Source organism: Macaca nemestrina, chromosome X (genome assembly GCF_043159975.1).
Source record: "Macaca nemestrina isolate mMacNem1 chromosome X, mMacNem.hap1, whole genome shotgun sequence".
In the NCBI taxonomy this organism is placed as follows: domain Eukaryota; kingdom Metazoa; phylum Chordata; class Mammalia; order Primates; family Cercopithecidae; genus Macaca; species Macaca nemestrina.
In genome coordinates this window covers 595,148-616,005 of record NC_092145.1, presented here as the reverse complement: position 1 = coordinate 616,005, position 20,858 = coordinate 595,148, and the positions used below count along the sequence as shown (strand labels likewise).

General features: G+C 37.3%; 1 protein-coding gene and 1 pseudogene across 2 annotated transcripts in view; one reads left to right on the top strand and one right to left on the bottom strand.

Moving 5' to 3' along the window:
* Positions 1-20,858, bottom strand: part of LOC105468345 (chloride intracellular channel 2) — an 84,252-nt gene that overhangs the window by 13,238 nt on the left and 50,156 nt on the right. For both annotated transcript variants that reach the window (XM_071088685.1, XM_071088684.1), the window contains 2 exons: positions 18,017-18,126; positions 17,766-17,891 (listed from right to left, as the gene is read on the bottom strand). In XM_071088685.1, the coding sequence (XP_070944786.1) occupies positions 17,766-17,891; positions 18,017-18,072 (182 nt within the window). In that variant the 5' untranslated portion in view covers positions 18,073-18,126. The remainder of the gene's footprint in view (positions 1-17,765; positions 17,892-18,016; positions 18,127-20,858) is intronic.
* On the top strand, positions 8,678-15,983 carry LOC139360779 (PHD finger protein 10-like; annotated as a pseudogene).

The following is a 20,858-nucleotide window of genomic DNA, read 5'->3' as shown; positions in this document are numbered from 1 at the left end:
ACTATTTTAAAATTCATATGGAACCAAAAAAGAGCCCAAATAGCCAAAGCAATTGTAAGCAAAAAGCACAAAGCTGGAGACATCACACTACCTGACTTCAAACTATACTACAGGGTTATAGTAACCAAAATAGCATGGCACTGGTACAAAAACAGGCACAGAGACCAATGAAACAGAAGAGAACCCAGAAATAACACCACATACATAAAACTATCTTATCTTTGACAAACCTGACAGCAACCAACAAGCAATGGGGAAAGGATTCCCTGTTCAATAAATGGTACTGGGATAACAGGCTAGCCATATGCAGATGATTGAAACTGGACCCCTTCCTCACATCATATACAAAAATTAACCCAAGATGGATTAAAAACTTAAGTGTACAACCCAAAACTATGAAAACCCTAGAAGACAACATAGGCAATACCATTCAGGACATAGGAATAGGCAAAGATTTCATGACAAAGATGCCAAAAGCAATTGCCCAACTAAAGCAAAAATTGACAAATGGGTTTTAATTAAACAAAAGAGCTTCTACACAGCAAAAGAAACTCAACAGAGTAAACAGACAACCTACAGAATGGGAGAAAGTTTTTCCAAACTATGCATCTGACAAAGGTCTAACATCCAGCATCTATAAGGAACTTAAACAAATTTACAAGAAAAAAATCACATTAAAAAGTGGGCAAAGGATATGCACAGACACTTTTCAAAAGAAGACATACATGCGACAAATAAGCATGTGAAAAAAGTGCATTACTGATCATTGGAGAAATGCAAATCAAAACCACAATGAGATGCCATCTGACACCAGTTAGAATGGCTGTCACTAAAAAGTCAAGAAATAACAGATGCTTGCAAGGTTGTGGAGAAAAGCAAACACTTATACACTGTTGGTGGGAGTGTAAATTAGTTCAACCATTGTGGAAGACAGTATGATGGTTCATCAAAGATCTAAAAACAAATACAGTTTGACCCAGCAATCCCATAACTGGGTATATACTCAAAGGAATATAAATCATTCTATTATAATGACAGAGGCACATGTATGTTCACTGTAGCACTGTTCACAATAGCAAAGACATGGATTCAGCCGAAATGCTCAACAATGATAGACTGGATAAAAGAAAAGGTGGTACATATACACTAGGAAATACTATGCAGCCATAAAACAGAACAAGATCATGTCCTTTGCAGGGACATGGATGGAGCTGGAAGCTGTTATCCTTAGCAAACTAATGCAGAAAGATAAATCCAAATAATAATGCATATTCTCACTTATAAATGGGAGTTAAATGATGAGAAAACACGGACACATAGAGGGGAACTACACATACTGGGGCCTATCAGAGGGTGGAGAGTGGGAGAAGGGAGAGAATTAGGAAAAATAACTAATGAGTACTAGGCTTAATACCAAAGTGATGAAATAATCTGTGCAACAAACCCTTATGATACAAGTTTACCTATGTAACAAACCTGTACAAATACCCCTGAACTTAAAATAAAATTAAAAAAAAGAAAACTTCTAGTGAACTTTTTGAACATTATTATACTTTTCAGCTTCAGAATTTCTATTTGGCTTATTTTTATAATTTCTATATTTTTATTGATATTCTTTATTTGTTGAGACTTTTTTTCTGGCTTTCTATAGCTTTTAAAACATAGTCAAGACAGTTGATTGACGAGTTGATGGGTGCAGCACACCAACATGGCACAAGTATACATATGTAACAAACCTGCACGTTATGCACATGTACCCTACAACTTAAAGTATAATAATAAAAAAAAAAAGTCGTTGTCTATTAATTCACATGTCCGTGTCTCCTCAGGGACAATTTCTATTAATTTGTTTTTCCCCTTGAGAATGGGCCATACTTTCTTGTTTCCTCACATGCCTCAGTTTTTTTTCTTGAAAACCAGATGTTTTGAATGTTATAATGTAGAAACTCTGGAAATCTGATTGATTCTCCCACTCCCCTGGTCTTGTTGTTGCTGCTTATTGTGGTTGTTGTTGGTTTAGTGCATTTTCTTAACTAATTTTGTAAAGCCTATATTTTTTTTGGTATGCGTGGCCTCTGAAATCTTTATTCCATCAGCTTTAGTCAGCTATCGATTTTACAGAGATTTTATTAAACTCCTGGAAGCAAAACAAAGAAACAAACTATGAAAAGAAAAAGCTTTCTTAGTTTTTTTAAAAATTATTATTATACTTTAAGTTCTAGGGTACAAGTGCATAACTTGCAGGTTTGTTACATATGTATACTTGTGCCATGTTGGCGTGCTGCACCCATCAACTCGTCAGCACCCATCAACTCGTCATTTACCTCAGGTATAACTCCCAATGCAATCCCTCCCCCCCACCCCCATGATAGGCCCCGGTGTATGATGTTCCCCTTCCCGAGTCCAAGTGATCTCATTGTTCAGTTCCCACCTATGAGTGAGAACATGCGGTGTTTGGTTTTCTGTCCTTACGATAGTTTGCTGAGAATGATGGTTTCCAGCTGCATCCATGTCTCTACAAAGGACACAAACTCATCCTTTTTTATGTTTTTGAGGGTTGGTTCTGTGTTGGGGCTCTCCTTCATTGCTTAGCTACACAGTTTAAAGTTCTGCCTTAGCCTTCATTTTCTGCTTGTGCGGTACCTGAAGTTTAGCCAGAATCAAGAGCCTAGAATCTTGTCAGTTCTTTTGTGGGCACACATCTAGAAATGGGTCCATGCATAGTCTTCTATAGTCCTCAGAATACATAAAACGTTTTGAAGCCATCATTTCCCTAAGCATCTCCCAAGTATCCCAGCCTCTTTCTTCCTGGGATTTTTTTTTTTTTTTTAATTGAGATGGAGTTTTGCTTTTGTTGTCCATGCCCAGGCTGGAGTGCAATGGCGCGATCTTGGCTCACCACAACCTCGGCCTCCTGCGTTCAAGTGATTCTCCTTTCTCAGCCTCCCGAGTAGCTGGGATTACAGGCATGCACCACCATGCCCAGCTAATTTTGTGTTTTTCGTAGAGACGGGATTTCTCTATGTTGGTCAGGCAGGTGGTGAACTCCTGACCTCAGGTGACCTGCCTGCCTCGGCCTGCCAACGTGCTAGGATTACAGGCATGAGCCACTGCGCCTGGCCCTTCCTGGGATTTTTCAATTTGCCTATTGCTTTTCCCAAATGTTATTCCTTGTCCTGTGTAGCTGTGACTAATATATTTGCTTTAAAATGCTTTCCACAAACACCACCAGGGAAGGTGACTCAGCCCTGGGGAAGCTCTAGTGCAGGTGACAAAAAGGTAAACCATTGAAGTAATCCTTCAGGGAACCACCAGATAGGTCAAACCACACAATCACAGTTCATTGAAAGTAAGGTCAATATCACTTCCTCTGGTACCAGTAACCTGCACCCGCAATATAAGCTGCCATTTTTAAGGCTATTGATGGACTGAGGGTTGGAGGATGGTATCAAGGTAACCAAAAATGCCACAGAACTCTCACTGAAATTTAGATTTTTTTATTCATTAAGTGTTCTCCTGGCTGCTGTAATTTTTGCTTAGATTTCAGAGTGCTGAAAAAGTTGTTTCTGACCGTTTTTGCCAGCCTATTCATTGCTTTTATGAAAGAATGGAGTTCTGGAGTTCCCTACTCCACCATTTCCATTAATGTGGGTGTTTACAAGGTTTTAAAAAGTAGATAAAACAAAGTTCATATGGAAGGGTTCCCATATCCAGCAATATGGAAGACCAACCGCTGTGGAGGGCCTTGTAAATAGACAATTCCTTTTAGCAGTGTTTGTAACAATAAAACTGAGAAACAATATTTAGTCCTTTTTGACTTAGAAACAATATTTTAGTCCTTTTTCAAGTCATGGTAACTATTATGAAGTATTATGAACCAGTGGTTGTTGTGTGTTATCGAATCTTCACTTTTAAAAATGGGTGTGTCAAAGAGTGTGTGGAGATAATTTTTAATATATTTGACTGCTTGACCATTAGTATCTAATAGAGATATCGCACATCATCCAAAGGTCCTGGACTTTGAGCTGACTGTAGTAACTGTGTGTTCCATATATGAGAAGAAGGATACATACGTTTATTTAGGTGGTCAGAGGGGCAAACTATGGCAGATAACACACTTATATACCACTCCTTAGATATGACCACATGAATTACCTCTGGACAATGAGATGTAAATGGAAATTTTTGGGTGTGGCTTCTGTGAAAAATCCTTAGAGCTGGCTTGTATATTAGATCTGTTGCCTGGAGTTCCAGCAGACATATTGTCACCATCAGTTAACTTTGAGACTGGAAGCCTCACTTAAAGGATGGCAGAGAAGAAAGATTAGGAGTTGAAATCCCTAATGAAATTACGGAGCTATCATCCCAGGTTCATTCTGAGTTTCTTATGTGAGAAAAACAAAAACCATATTTCTTTCTCTCTTTTCTTCTTTGTTTTTTTTTTTTTTTTGGTTTTAAGGAGCTGAGAATTTAATAGGCAAGAAGGAAGGGAGAAGACAGAAGGAAGAAGCTCCCCCGTACAGAGACAGAGGGAGGAGGGCTCCAAAGCCGAAAGAGGAGGCCCCTCAAAATTCATTAAAAAAATTTATTTTAGGTTTCGGATACATGTGAAGGTTTGTTACATAGGTGAACTCATGTCATGGGAATTTGTTGTACAGATTATTTCATCACCAAGGTACTAAGTTCAGTACCCAATTGTTATCTCTTCTGCTCCTTTCCCTCCTCCAACCCTCCACCCTCAAGTAGACCCCAGTGTGTATTGTTCCCTTCTTTGTGTTCATGAGTTCTCATCATTTAGCTCCCACTTATATGTGCAAACATGCAGTATTTGGATTTCTGTTCCTGTGTTAGTTTGCTAAGAATAATAGCCTGTAGCTCCATCCATGTTCCTGCAAAAGACACGATCTCATTCTTTTTATGGCTGCATACTATTCCATGGTATATATGTACCACCTTTTCTTTATTCAGTCTGTCATTGATGGGCATTTGGGTTGATTCCATGTTTTTGTTATTGTGAATAGTGCTGCAATGAACATTCTCATGCATGTGTCTTTATGGTAGAATGATTTATATTCCTCTGGGCATATATCCAGTAATGAGATTGCTGGATTAAATGGTAGTTCTGCTGTTAGCTCTATGAAGAATCACTACACTATCTTCAACAATGGTTGAACTAGTTTACACTCCCACCAACAGTGTATAAGTGTTTGCTTTTCTCCACAACCTTGCCAGCATCTGTTATTTCTTGACTTTTTATTTTTAGCCATTCTGACTCATGTGAGATGGTATCTCATTGTGGTTTTGATTTGCATTTCTCCAATGATCAGTTATGAGCTTTTTTTTCATATGCTTGTTTGCCCCATGTGTGTCTGTTCATCTGTTCACGTCCTTTGCCCACTTTTGAATGCGATTTTTTTCTTGTAAGTTTGTTTAAGCTCCTTATAGATGCTGGATATTAGACCTTTGTTAGACGCATAGTTTGTAAAAATCTTCTTCCATTCTGTAGGTTGTCTGTTTACTCTGTTGATTGTTTCTTTTGCTGTGTAGAAGCTCTTTTGTTTAATTAAAACCCATTTGTCAATTTTTGCTTTTGTTGGGCAATTGCTTTTGACATCTTTGTCATGAAATCTTTGCCTGTTCCTATGTCCAGGATGGCATTGCCTAGGTTGTCTTCTAGGTTTTTGTAGTTTTGGATTTTACACTTAAGTCTTTAATCCATCTTGATTTTTGTATATGGTATAAGGAACAGGTCCAGCTTCAATCGTCTGCATAGGGCTAGCCAGCCTAGCATCATTTATTGACTAGGGAGTGCTTTCCCCATTGCTTGTTTTTGTCAACTTTGTCAAAAATCACACGGTTGTAGGTGTGCGGCCTTATTACTGGGCTCTCTACTATGTCCCATTGGTCTATGTGCCTGTTTTTTCCTTTTCTTTTCTTTTTTTGAGATGGAGTTTCACTCTGTTGCCCAGGCTGGAGTGCAATGACATGATCTTGGCTCACTGCAACCTCCATCTCTCAGGTTCAAGCAATTCTCCTGCCTTAGTCTCCCAAGTAGGTGGGATTACAGGCATGTGCCACCAAGCCTGGCCAACTTTTGTATTTTTAGTAAAGATGGGGTTTCACCATGTTGGCCAGGCTGTTCTGGAATGGCTGACCTCAGGTGATCCACCTGCCTCGGCCTCCAAAGTGCAGGGATTACAGGTGTTGTATCAGTACCATTCTGTGTTTTGCTTACGGTAGCCCTGCAGTAAAGTTACAAGTTGGCTAATGCGATACCTCTAGCTTTGTTCTTTCTGCTTAGAATTGCCTTGGCTATTCGGGCTATTTTTTGGTTTCATATGAATTTTAAAATAGTTTTTTCTAGTTCTGTGAAGAATGTCATTGTTAGTTTTTAGAAATAACATTAAATCTTTAGATTGCTTTGGGCAGTGTGGTCATTTTGTTGATATTGATTCTTCCTATTCATGAGCATGGGACATTTTTCCATTTGTTTGTGTCTTCTTTTATTTCTTTGACCTGTGTTTTGTAATTCTCATTGTAGATATCCTTCACCTCCTGGGTTAGCTGTATTCTCAGGTTTTAAATTTTTTTGTGTGGCAATTTTGAATGGGATTGCCTTCCCAATTGGGCTCTCAGCTTGGCTGTTGTTGATGTATAGAAATGCTAGTGATTTTTGTACATTGATTTTGCATCCTGAAACTTTGCCAAAGTTGTTTTATCAGCTGAAGGACCTGTTGGGTTGGGAGTATGGGGTTTTCTTTGAGAAAAAATTTTTGTTGTGATGTAAAATGCACTTATAAAATGTCCACCAGAAGGCATGTAATTCTTCACTGCTATATAAATCTATTGGGAATATGTTATTCACTGTCTAGGTATGATAATGCCACCTAAAACATATTGTAAATGATGAGTTATTCTCTATAACAAATGTATCACTGATTTTCAGCAATCATAGGTTTAATAATAATTAGTTTAAGACTATAATCACATCTATATTCTGGAATGTCCATTTACTTTAATGTAGTGTAGTGGAATTTAGAGTATAATTGCACATAGATGGTACAGAAAAACATTCACTTCTAAATTATTTTATACCTTCATGACAGGTAGTCTTTCTGACTGAAAATAACTACTTCAGCTATGGTCTGCAACACAGCTCCAGGATTCTTAATGCAATAATTTGGGTGTATGTGTGTCTGTCTCTGTGTGTACCCATGGAACAACTTATACCTTTAATAAACAAGTGCAACATTATTGTCAATTATTTTGCATGTTTAAATACTATAGTCTGATTATTTGTAAACAAACAAAACCTCACAAAAATACTCTAAATTCTATATAAAAAGTCTGTTAACCCATAATTATTCTAATATGCTTTACTTACTTGAACACAAATTTCTGAAGGGTACATATATTACCTTAGATAATAAGGTTTAGAAATGAGTGCTTTGGCCAGGCGCAGTGGCTCATGCCTGCAATCCCAGCACTTTGGGAGGCAGAGGCAGGCGCATCACCTGAGGTCAGGAGTTCGAGACCAGCCCGACCAACATGGAGAAACCCCATCTCTACTAAAAATACAAAATTAGCCGGGCATGTGGCACATGCCTGTAAATCCCAGCTACTTGGGAGGCTGAGGCATGAGAATCACTTGAACCCAGGAGGCAGAGGTTGCAGTGAGCTGAGATTGTGCCATTGCTTTCCAGCCTGGGCAACAAGAGCAAAACTCCATCTCAAAAAAAAAAAAAAAAAAGTGTGCTTCACCCTTTGAAATATGCATTTCTGATAACTGATTTACATAGCATAAAGTTTAGATCAATAAATTACAAATCCTGGATCCCCACAGTTCATTTAGAAAATGCCTCAAAGTTATGGTTCTTGTAGCAGGTTTAACAGAGTAAACACTAACTGTTCTAGCTTCCTCTATTTCAAGCGTCAAAGAAATATGAGGCTCAAAATCTCTCTAGGTTGTAACTGAAAATGCAAAGCATTAGAAGACAGTTAAATGTGGTTTGAAATACAGTATTAATTGAAAGGAGATTATTAAGGTATTTATCTGTGTTAGCCTGTCAAGCACTAGGACTTTAATTTTAAATCTGAATATTTATTCAGAAGTGACAAAGAACACAATTTGCCTATAAAAGTATGGTTTTGGAGAAAAAAGTCAATCCTGATTTTTAAAACTCTTTCAACATTTTTTGTTTCCTTTTGGATGATATTATTTTAAATTTCAATCTGAACATAAATGTTTGGCTTCACAGAGCCTTAGATAATTTACTAAGGCTGTTAAAGTTGCTCTTGTTGCTGCATACAACCTTTTTTGACGAACATGAGAATGATCTGGAAACCATGCAATGAATATTCATTCATGTCCCTGGGCATTCTGAGAATCTTACCTGAATAATATATAGCACGGTTGTTTGTCCTCCAACAGGGGTAAAACAAAGGAATCATAATCCTTATCCCAGGAATCTGAAGCCTGACTATATGACCCAATCACAAGTTACTCATTTTCAATAGATATTTTCAGAAGTCTGTACTTTCCATTTCTGGCTCTGGCAAGATCTCTTTAACATCTTCACTTGCTTGGATGCGGGTCTGGTGGGACATGGCGGCGGCCACTAGCTCCTGGCTCCGATGCTGAGTGCAGCCGAGTATGCGGTTTTCTAGATATAGAATCATGTCGTCTGCAAACAGGGATAGTTTGACTTCCTATGTTCGTATTTGGATGCCCTTTCTTTCTTTCTCTTGCTTGATTGCTCTGGCTAGAACTTCCAATACTGTTTTAAATAAGAGTGGTAAGAAGGGCATCCTTGTCTTGTGCCTCTTTTAAAGGGGAATGCTGGCTAACACGGTGAAACCCCGTCTCTACTAAAAATACAAAAAATGAGCCGGGTGTGGTGGCGGCGCCTGTGGTCTCAGCTACTCGGGAGGCTGAGGCAGGAGAATGGCGTGAACCCGGGAGGCGGAGCTTGCAGTGAGCCGAGATCGCGCCACTCACTCCAGCCTGGGCGACAGAGCGAGACTCCGTCTCAATAAATAAATAAATAAATAAATAAGAAAGAAAGCTGCCAAAAAAAAAAAAAAAAAAAAGCAGCAACTTAAACCAGGAACGCATGGAAGAAAGAAGAGCTTATTTTGACTTGCATACACGTTATCCAGTTGCCTCAAGGGAAGTAGGAAATTTTGCCAACAGGGCGAACAAACGTCAGTTCTTACCCAGCGGCTCTCATCCCCGGACAGTTCCAGGAATATTTTAAAAGGTACTCGCCAGATGCGCTGCGGTATCTGCCATTAAACACAGCCCTGCACGAGGCCACTCTGGATCCCAAGCTCCCTGCTCTAGACAGTGACGGTGATTCAGATGATGGCGAAGATGGTTGAGGTGATGAGAAACAGAAAAATAAAGGCACTTCGGACAGCTCCTCTGGCAATGAATCTGAAGGGGAAAGCTCTCCTGACAGCCAGGAGGACTCTTTCCAGGGAAGGCAGAAATCAAAAGACACAGCTGCCACTCCAAGAAAAGATGGTCCCAAACATTCTGTACTGCCCAAGTCAGTTCCTGGGTACAAGCCAAAGGTCATTCCAAATGCTATATGTAGAATTTCTCTGAAGGGTAAGGAGTCCAACAAGAAAGGAAAGGCTGAATCACTTACACACTGCTCCCAATGTGAGAATAGTGGCCATCCTTCTTGCCTGGATATAAAGAAAATAAAGGACTCAAATGTTACCAGTACACAAAACCACCAAACTGTAATGATAAATGATAAGAGAGAAAGAAAAAAAAAAAAGAATATACAAAGCAATCAGAAAAAAATGACAAAATGACAGAAATAAGTCTTCACATATAAACATAAACAGATTAAATATTCCACTTAAAAGACATACACTGGATGACTAAACTTAAAAAACATAATCCAACTGCATATTACTTACAAGAGACTCACCTCACTAGTAAAGACACATACAGACTGAAAGGGGTTGATAAAGATATTTCACACAAATGGAAACCAAAAGTGAGCAGGATTAGCTATAATCATATAAGGTAAAACAGACATTAAATCAAAAAAAGTGGAAACAAGGACTAAGACTATCATTATATAATGACAAAGAGATCAACCCAGCAAAAAAGATATAACAATCCTAAATATATATGCACCCAATACTGGAGCATCCAGATTCATAAAGCAAGCATTACTAGATCTAAAGGTAGAGACAGACTGCACTGCAATAATAGGCAGAAACTTTAACATCTCACTGTCACCATTAGATAGATAATCTAGACAGAAAATCAGCTAATAAACATTAGACTTAAACTGGACTTTAGACCAAATGAATGAAACAGACATTTACAGAACACTCTATCCAACAACTAAAGAATATACATTCATCAGCACATGGAATATTCTCCAGGATGGACCACATGTTAGTCCACAAAATGTCTCAATAAATTTAACAAAATCAAAATCATAGCAAGGATATTCTAGGGCCACAATGAAATCAACTATAAATAAACACCAAGAGGAACTTTAGAAACTGCATTAATACATAAAAATTAACCAACATGCTCCTGAACAACCAGTGACCAATAAAGAATTTAAGAAGAAAAAAAATTCTTGAAACAAACAAAAATTGAAACACAACATACGTAAACCTGTGAGATACAGCAAAAGCAGCATTAAGAGGGAAGTTTATAGCAATAAATGCCTACATCAAAAAAGTAGGAAATGACAAATTAATCTAATAATATATGTGAAGCTGCTAGAAAAGCAATAACAAACCAAACACCAAATTAGCAGAAAAAAGAAGTAATAAAGAACAGAACTAAATGAAATACGGACTAAAAACTACAAAGCATCACGAATCAAAAAGTTGGTTTTTGTTAAATTGATAAACTGCCAGCTAGACTAACCAAAAAAGTAGAAGACCCAAACAAAAAAATTAGAAATGAAAAATGACACATTAAGTCATACATGTAAGAAACACAAAAGATCACCAGAGACCATTATGAACAACTGTATGCTGACAAACTGATAAACCTAGAGGAAATGGATAAATTCCAGGAAATGTACAATGTATTGAGACTGAATTGAGAAGAAATGGAAAACATGAACAGACCAATAATGAGTAGCAAGATTGAGTCAGTAATAAAGTCTCTCAAATGAAGAAAAGCACAGGACTGGATGAATTCACTGACAAATTCTACCAGAAGAACTAATACCAATTCTCCTGAAACTATTCTAAAAAATGGAAGAGGAGAGAACTCTCCTTAACTCATTCTATGAAGCCAGCACCATCCTGATACAAAAACCAGACAAGAACACACACATAGAAGAAAACTACAGGCCAATATTTCTGATGAACATAGATACAAAAACTCTCGACAAAATACTAGCAAACTGAATCCAATAGCATATCAGAAAGATAATACACCATGATCAAGTGGGATTTATACCAGTGATACAAGAATGGTTCAACATGTGCAAATCAATAACCTCAATATATGACATCAATAGACTAAAGAACAAAAAACATATCATCATCTCAATAGATACAGAAAAAGCATTTGATCAAATTCAATACCCCTTCATAATAAAACCTCTCAACAAATGGGGCATAGAAGGAAAATATGTCAAAATAATAAAGGCTATATATGATAAACCCACAGCTGATATCATGCTGAATAGGGAAAAGTTGAAAGCCTTTCCTCCAAGAAATGGAAAAAAACAAGGATGCCCACTTTCACCACTCCTATTCAACATAGTATTGAAAGTCCTAGGTATTGCAATCAGCCAAGAGAAAGAAATAAAAGGCATCCAAATTGGAAAAAAGGAAGTAAAACTGTTTCTTTTTACTGGTGCCATTATCTTGTATCTGGTAAAACCTAAAAACTCCATCAAAAAATTCTTACATTTGATAAGTAAATTCAGTAAAGTTCCAGGTTAAAAACATCAACACTAAAAAACATGTAGCATCTATACACCAATAATGATCTATCCACAAAAGAAATGAAGATGGCAATTCCATTTACAATAGCTAAAAATTAAAATATCTGGGAATAATTTTAAACAAGGAGGTAGAAGATCTTTACAATGAAAACTACAAAATGCTAATGAAAGAAATTGAAAATGGAAAAATATATGGAAAAACATCTCATGCTCATGGTTCAGAAAAATTAATATTGTTAACATTGTAATTTTCCCAAAGTAACCTGCAGATTCAATGCAATCCCTGTCAAAATACCAATGTCATTTTTCACAGAATTAGAAAAAAAGAATACTAAAATTCACATGTAACCAAAAAAGATTCCATATAGCCAAAGCAATTCTAAGCCAAAAGAACAAAGCTGGAGGCATCACAGTACCTGACTTTGAAATATATTACAAGGCTATAGTAACCAAAATAGCATGTTATTGGTATAAAAACAGACACATAGACCAATGGTCAGAATAGAGAACCTAGCAATAAATTCACATATTTAATGCCAGCTTATCTTTGACAAATTTCACAAGAACATTGGGGAACGGACACCTTTTTCAATAAATGGTACTGGGAAAATTGGATAGCCATATGCAGAAGAATGAAACTTGATCCTTATCTCTCACTATATACAAAAATCAACTCAAAATGGACTGAAGACTTAAACATAATACTCAAAACTATAAAAATAAAAAGAGAAAACCTAGGGAAAACTCTTCTGGACATTGGTCTAGACAAATAATTTATGATTCTCAAAAGCACATGCAATAGAAACAAAAATAGACAAATAGGACTCAATTAAACTAAAAAGCTTCTGCCCGGCAAAGGAAATGAGTGAAGAGACAACCTTTTGTTTATTTATTTATTTATTTATTTTATTTATTTATTTATTTATTATTATTGTACTTTAAGTTGTAGGGTACATGTGCATAACGTGCAGGTTTGTTACATATGTATACTTGTGCCATGTTGGTGTGCTGCACCCATCAACTCATCATTTACATCAGGTATAACTCCCAATGCAATCCCTCCCCCCTCCCCCCTCCCCATGATAGGCCCCTGTGTGTGATGTTCCCCTTCCTGAGTCCAAGTGATCTCATTGTTCAGTTCCCACCTATGAGTGAGAACATGCGGTGTTTGGTTTTCTGTTCTTGTGATAGTTTGCTAAGAATGATGGTTTCCAGCTGCATCCATGTCCCTACAAAGGATGCAAACTCATCCTTTTTGATGGCTGCATAGTATTCCATGGTGTATATGTGCCACATTTTCTTAATCCAATCTGTCACTGATGGACATTTGGGTTGATTCCAAGTCTTTGCTATTGTGAATAGTGCTGCAATAAACATACGTGTGCATGTGTCTTTATAGCAGCATAATTTATAATCCTTTGGGTATATACCCAGTAATGGGATGGCTGGGTCATATGGTACATCTAGTTCTAGATCCTTGAGGAATCGCCACACTGTTTTCCATAATGGTTGAACTAGTTTACAATCCCACCAACAGTGTAAAAGTGTTCCTATTTCTCCACATCCTCTCCAGCACCTGTTGTTTCCTGACTTTTTAATGATTGCCATTCTAACTGGTGTGAGATGGTATCTCATTGTGGTTTTGATTTGCATTTCTCTGATGGCCAGTGATGATGAGCATTTTTTCATGTGTCTGTTGGCTGTATGAATGTCTTCTTTTGAGAAATGTCTGTTCATATCCTTTGCCCACTTTTTGATGGGGTTGTTTGATTTTTTCTTGTAAATTTGTTTGAGTTCTTTGTAGGTTCTGGATATTAGCCCTTTGTCAGATGAGTAGATTGCAAAAATTTTCTCCCATTCTGTAGGTTGCCTGTTCACTCTGATGGTAGTTTCTTTTGCTGTGCAGAAGCTCTTTAGTTTAATGAGATCCCATTTGTCAATTTTGGCTTTTGCTGCCGTTGCTTTTGGTGTTTTAGACATGAAGTCTTTGCCCATGCCTATGTCCTGAATGGTACTACCTAGGTTTTCCTCTAGGATTTTTATGGTATTAGGTCTAACATTTAAGTCTCTAATCCATCTTGAATTAATTTTCGTATAAGGAGTAAGGAAAGGATCCAGTTTCAGCTTTCTACTTATGGCTAGCCAATTTTCCCAGCACCATTTATTAAATAGGGAATCCTTTCCCCATTTCTTGTTTCTCTCAGGTTTGTCAAAGATCAGATGGCTGTAGATGTGTGGTATTATTTCTGAGGACTCTGTTCTGTTCCATTGGTCTATATCTCTGTTTTGGTACCAGTACCATGCTGTTTTGGTTACTGTAGCCTTGTAGTATAGTTTGAAGTCAGGTAGCGTGATGCCTCCAGCTTTGTTCTTTTGACTTAGGATTGTCTTGGAGATGCGGGCTCTTTTTTGGTTCCATATGAACTTTAAAGCAGTTTTTTCCAATTCTGTGAAGAAACTCATTGGTAGCTTGATGGGGATGGCATTGAATCTATAAATTACCTTGGGCAGTATGGCCATTTTCACGATATTGATTCTTCCTATCCATGAGCATGGTATGTTCTTCCATTTGTTTGTGTCCTCTTTTATTTCACTGAGCAGTGGTTTGTAGTTCTCCTTGAAGAGGTCCTTTACATCCCTTGTAAGTTGGATTCCTAGGTATTTGATTCTCTTTGAAGCAATTGTGAATGGAAGTTCATTCCTGATTTGGCTCTCTGTTTGTCTGTTACTGGTGTATAAGAATGCTTGTGATTTTTGCACATTAATTTTGTATCCTGAGACTTTGCTGAAGTTGCTTATCAGCTTAAGGAGATTTTGGGCTGAGACAATGGGGTTTTCTAAATATACAATCATGTCATCTGCAAACAGGGACAGTTTGACTTCTTCTTTTCCTAACTGAATACCCTTGATTTCTTTCTCTTGCCTAATTGCCCTAGCCAGAACTTCCAACACTATGTTGAATAGGAGTGGTGAGAGAGGGCATCCCTGTCTTGTGCCAGTTTTCAAAGGGAATTTTTCCAGTTTTTGCCCATTCAGTATGATATTGGCTGTGGGTTTGTCATAAATAGCTCTTATTATTTTGAGGTACGTTCCATCAATACCGAATTTATTGAGCGTTTTTAGCATGAAGGGCTGTTGAATTTTGTCAAAAGCCTTTTCTGCATCTATTGAGATAATCATGTGGTTCTTGTCTTTGGTTCTGTTTATATGCTGGATTATGTTTATTGATTTGCAAATGTTGAACCAGCCTTGCATCCCAGGGATGAAGCCCACTTGATCATGGTGGATAAGCTTTTTGATGTGTTGCTGAATCCGGTTTGCCAGTATTTTATTGAGGATTTTTGCATCGATGTTCATCAGGGATATTGGTCTAAATTTCTCTTTTTTTGTTGTGTCTCTGCCAGGCTTTGGTATCAGGATGATGTTGGCCTCATAAAATGAGTTAGGGAGGATTCCCTCTTTTTTATTGATTGGAATAGTTTCAGAAGGAATGGTACCAACTCCTCCTTGTACCTCTGGTAGAATTCAGCTGTGAATCCATCTGGTCCTGGACTTTTTTTGGTTGGTAGGCTATTAATTATTGCCTCAATTTCAGAGCCTGCTATTGGTCTATTGAGGGATTCAACTTCTTCCTGGTTTAGTCTTGGAAGAGTGTAAGTGTCCAGGAAATTATCCATTTCTTCTAGATTTTCTAGTTTATTTGCGTAGAGGTGTTTATAGTATTCTCTGATGGTAGTTTGTATTTCTGTGGGGTCGGTGGTGATATCCCCTTTATCATTTTTAATTGCGTCGATTTGATTCTTCTCTCTTTTCTTCTTTATTAGTCTTGCTAGTGGTCTGTCAATTTTGTTGATCTTTTCAAAAAACCAACTCCTGAATTCATTGATTTTTTGGAGAGTTTTTTGTGTCTCTATCTCCTTCAGTTCTGCTGTGATCTTAGTTAGAGACAATCTTTTGAATGAGCGGAAATGTTTGCAAACTATTCAACAGGGGACTAATATCCAGAATATACAAGGAAATCAAACAACTCAACAATAAAACAAATCTCATAAAATATGGGCAAAGGGCATGGCGAAAATGTACACAAAGAAATGCTCAACTTTACTAATCAACAGAGAAATGCAAACCAAAACCAAAATGAGATATCATCTCACCTCAGTCAGAATCGTTATTATTAAAAAGACGAAAAAATTAACAGACGTTGGCAAGGATGTGGAGAAAAAGGAACTCTTATACACTGTTTTTGGGAATATAAATATAGCCACTATGGAAAACAGCATGGAGATTTCTGAAAAAACCAAAAGTAGCACTACCCTAAGATCCAAAAATCTCACTAATTAGCATTTACCCAAAGCATGAGAAATCAGTATGTCAAAGGGATACCTGCACTCTCATGTTTATTGTTGCATTATTCACAATAGACAAGGTATGGAATCAACCTAAGTGTCCATCAACAGATAAATGGATAAAGAAAGTGTGGCACACATACACAATGAAATAGCATTCAGCCATAAAAGAGAATGAAATCTTGTCATTTGGAACAACATGGATGGAACTGGAATTGTTATGTCAACTGAAATAAGCCAGGCACAAAAAGAAAAAAATAGCATGTTCTCACCTATATGTCGGAGTTAAAAAAGTTGATCACATGAAGATAGAGAATGGAGAGATAGATAACAGAGGCTGGGGAAGGTGATTGGGAGGAGAAGGGAAGATGAAGAGAAGTGTGTTAAAAAGTACACACATAAATAAGATAGAAGGAATGAATTCAATGTTTGATAGAAGAGTAGGGTGACTATAGTTACAAAAATGTATTGTACTTGCGTCATGGACACCATAGATACCCTGACTTTATCACTATGCATTACATACACATAATAGAATTTCATATGTGTCCCATAATTTGTGCTGATAAAAACATTTTAAAAGAAGGTGAACCATCAGAGAGACATTCTCCCGTGGGTTTTAGAGGAAGAGAACAATCAGCTATGTTGTGAAATGCCTATACAGAGGGGTAGCCTCTAGTAACTGAATGCCAACCCCAACAAACAGCTACCCAATAACCTAAGACTTCAGTCATATAGCTTCAAGGAACTGAATTCGGCCAAAAACTTGAATGAAGATGGAAGAGTCACCTGGGCCCCAAATGATAACTGTGTTCCTGACCAACACTTTGAATGCAGCTTTTTGATACCCTGAGCAGAGGACCTCAGCAGGTCATACCCAGACAACTGACCAATGGAAGCTGTGAGATAATAAATAGATGTTATTTTAAGATACTAAGTTTGTGGTAATTTGTTACACAGCAATAGAAAATTAATACAGCATGCTTCTTGTTTCTAGACCTATCCTGGGTAGACAGAGATGTGCGGTTGTCATTCAAGTGTAGGCAGTACAGTTCTGGCCTCTGGTTAACTGCTTGAAGTCTATTTCCTGGCCACTAACCCTTGTGTTGGGTATGTTCTTTCATTTCATCAGTGGTGTTAAGGACCAGTCATGACCAATCCTTATGCATAACATAGTGTTAGTACCCCACTCCCTACTCCTATCTTACTATATGTTCCTACTCTATTTCTAGACCACCGAGAACTTACCTTCTTGTGTTATGTATGTTATGCAGCTTTTAAACATTATTTGAAATATTATACATATCATCCTTTTGTATTTGAAGTTGGAGGGGGATGTTTATGCATGTGTGTCATTTGACATGTAGGCCCAGAAATCCAAAAGTACTTAAATTGGTAAGAATACTCAATCTGCAATAAACAAGCCAGTAAAATAGATTATCTTCAGCAAAATAGTATCCTGTAAGTGCTGTACCTTGGAGGAGCCAGGGTCTGTTCTAGAAACTCCTCAATTTTAATGAAGTCTGTTTTCAACTCCTTGTTATACACCAGGAATGGAGGATTGGTACCTGGGGCTAAGTCCTTCAGTTCTTCAGGCTTTCTATGATTATTAAAAATAAGCAGAGTTAGGTCTCTAGATAAAGTACACATTAAATAAACACCAATATTTTATTGGTATGTACCAATCTCAATTCCTAGAATTTAACATGTCCTGATTTCTCTTACCTGGTCATGTCAACCGTTGTCACATTAAATTTAACTCCTTTAAGCCAGAGGATCATGAAAAGGCGTTGGCAAAAGGGACAGTTTCCAATACTCTCTCCATCACTTCCAGCCTATTAAGATAAAGAGAGACCACAGTTTATTTGTTTGTTCAATAAGTATGTATTGAGTGCCTACTAGGAAATGAGCTCGTTGCTAGAGACAAACATGGACATTCTCAATCTCAAGAACTCCATCATCTATGGACAGAGAGATATACAGAAGCAAATAATTTCATTATATGTAAAGTTACAACTGTGATGGGTACATAATAATAATAAATTTTATATATTATCAGAATTTATATAGTTTTCCTATTGATAGACATTTAAGATATTCCAAAATTTTTACTAATCTAAGTACTTCAGAAACAAACATTTCTGGGCATATAGCTTCTTCCACTTCTGAGATTATATCTTTAAGGTTAATCTTTAAAATGAAAATGGTGAGTAAAATGTATGCACATTTCCCATTTTGATAGCTCTTACCAAATTTCCTTTCTGAAAGGTATCTTTCCATATGGCCATTGACCGTTTCCTTATTTTGCTAATTGTTTGTTCATGACAGTTTTTAATTTTTTTATGAAGGTAATGACTTTTTCTTATTGTTTGGAAAAATTATTTGTATATTAAAGACATTAACTCTTTGTGATACATGTTACATGTAATTTTAAAAACATGGATTATATAAAATTTAAATTTACATGAGATCTACCATTCTTTCCCAAAAACTCCTTAAGCTGATAAGCAACTTCAGCAAAGTCTCAGGACACAAAATCAATGTGCAAAAAGCATTTCTATACACCAATAATAGACAGTCAAATCATGAGTGAACTCCTGTTCACAATTGCTACAAGGAGAATAAAATACCTAGGAATACAACTTACAAGGGACGTGAAGGACTTCTTCGAGGAGAACTACAAACTACTGCTCAAGGAAATAAGAGAGGACACAACAAATGGAAAAACATACCATGCTCATGGATAGGAAGAATCAATATCGTGAAAATGGCCATACTGCCCAAAGTAATTTATAGATTCAATGCTATTCCCATCAAGCTACCATTGCCTTTCTTCACAGAATTCGAAAAAATCTACTTTAAATTTCATATGGAACCAATAAAGAGCTTGTATAGCCAAGACAATCTGAAGCAAAAACAAAAACAAACAAACAAAAAACCCAAGCTGGAGACATCACGCTACCTGACTTCAAACTATACTACAAGGCTACAGTAACCAAAGCAGCATGGTACTGGTACCAAAACACATATATAGACCAATGGAACAGAACAGAGGCCTCAGATATAACACCACACATCTACAACCATCTGACCTTTGACAAACCTGACAAAAACAAGAAATGGGGAAAGAGTCCCTATTTAATAAATGGTGGTGGGAAAAGTGGCTAGCCATATGCAGAAAACGGAATCTGGACCCCTTCCTTACACCTTATACAAAACTTAACTAAGATGGATTAAAAACTTAAACGTAAGACCTAAAACCATAAAAACCCTAGAAGAAAACCTAGGCAATACCATTCAGGACATAGGCATGGGCAAAGACTTCATGACTAAAACACCAAAAGCAATGGCAACAAAAGCCAAAATTGACAAATGGGATCTAATTAAACTAAAGAGCTTCTGCACAGCAAAAGAAACTGTCATCAGAGTGAGCAGGCAACCTACAGAAAGGGAGAAAAATTTTGCAGTCTATCCATCTGACAAAGTGCTAATATCCAGAATCTACAAGGAACTGAAACAAATTTACAAGAAAAAAACAACCCCATCAAAAAGTGGGCAAAGAATATGAACTTCTCAAAAGAAGACATTTATGCGGCCAACAACCATAGGAATAAAAGCTCATCATCACTGGTCATTAGAGAAATGCAAACCAAAACCACAATGAGACAACATCTCACACCAGTTAAAATGGCGATCATTAAAAAGTCAGGAAACAACAGATGCTGTAGAGGATGTGGAGAAATAGGAACGCTTTTACACTATTGGTGGGAAGGTAAATTAGTTCAATCATTGTGGAAGACAGTGTGACAATTCCTCAAGGATCTAGAATCAGAAATACCATTTGACCCAGCAATCCCATTACTGGGTATATACCCAAGGGATTATAAATCATTCTACTATAAAGGCACATGCACACATATGTTTACTGCAGCACTATTTACAATAGCAAAGAGTTGGAACCAACCCAAATGGCATCAGTGATAGAGTGGACAAAGAAAATGTGGCACATATACACTATGGAATACTATGTAGCCATAAAAGAGAATGAGCTCATGTCCTTTGCAGAGACATGGATGAAGATGGAAACCATCATTCTCAGCAAACTAACAGAAAACCAAACATCACAAGTTCTCACTCATAAGTGGGAGTTGAACAATGAGAACACATGGACACAGGGAGGGGAACATCACACAATGGAGCCTTTTGTGGAGTCGGGGGAAATGAGAGGGAGAGCATTACCTAACGCATGTGGAGCCCAAAACCTAGATGACGGGTTGATGGGTGCAGCAAACCACCATGGGACATGTATACCTAGGTAACAAACCTGCATGTTCTGCACATGCATCCAAGAACTGAAAGCATGATAAAAAAAGAAAATGTGATATATACACACACACATATATGTGTATATATATACACACACACATATGTGTATATATATACACACACATACATATGTGTGTACACACACACACACACACCATGGAATACTACTCAGCCATAAAAAGGAACTAAATAATGGCATTTGCAGCAATCTGGAAGGAATTGGAGACTATTATTCTAAGTG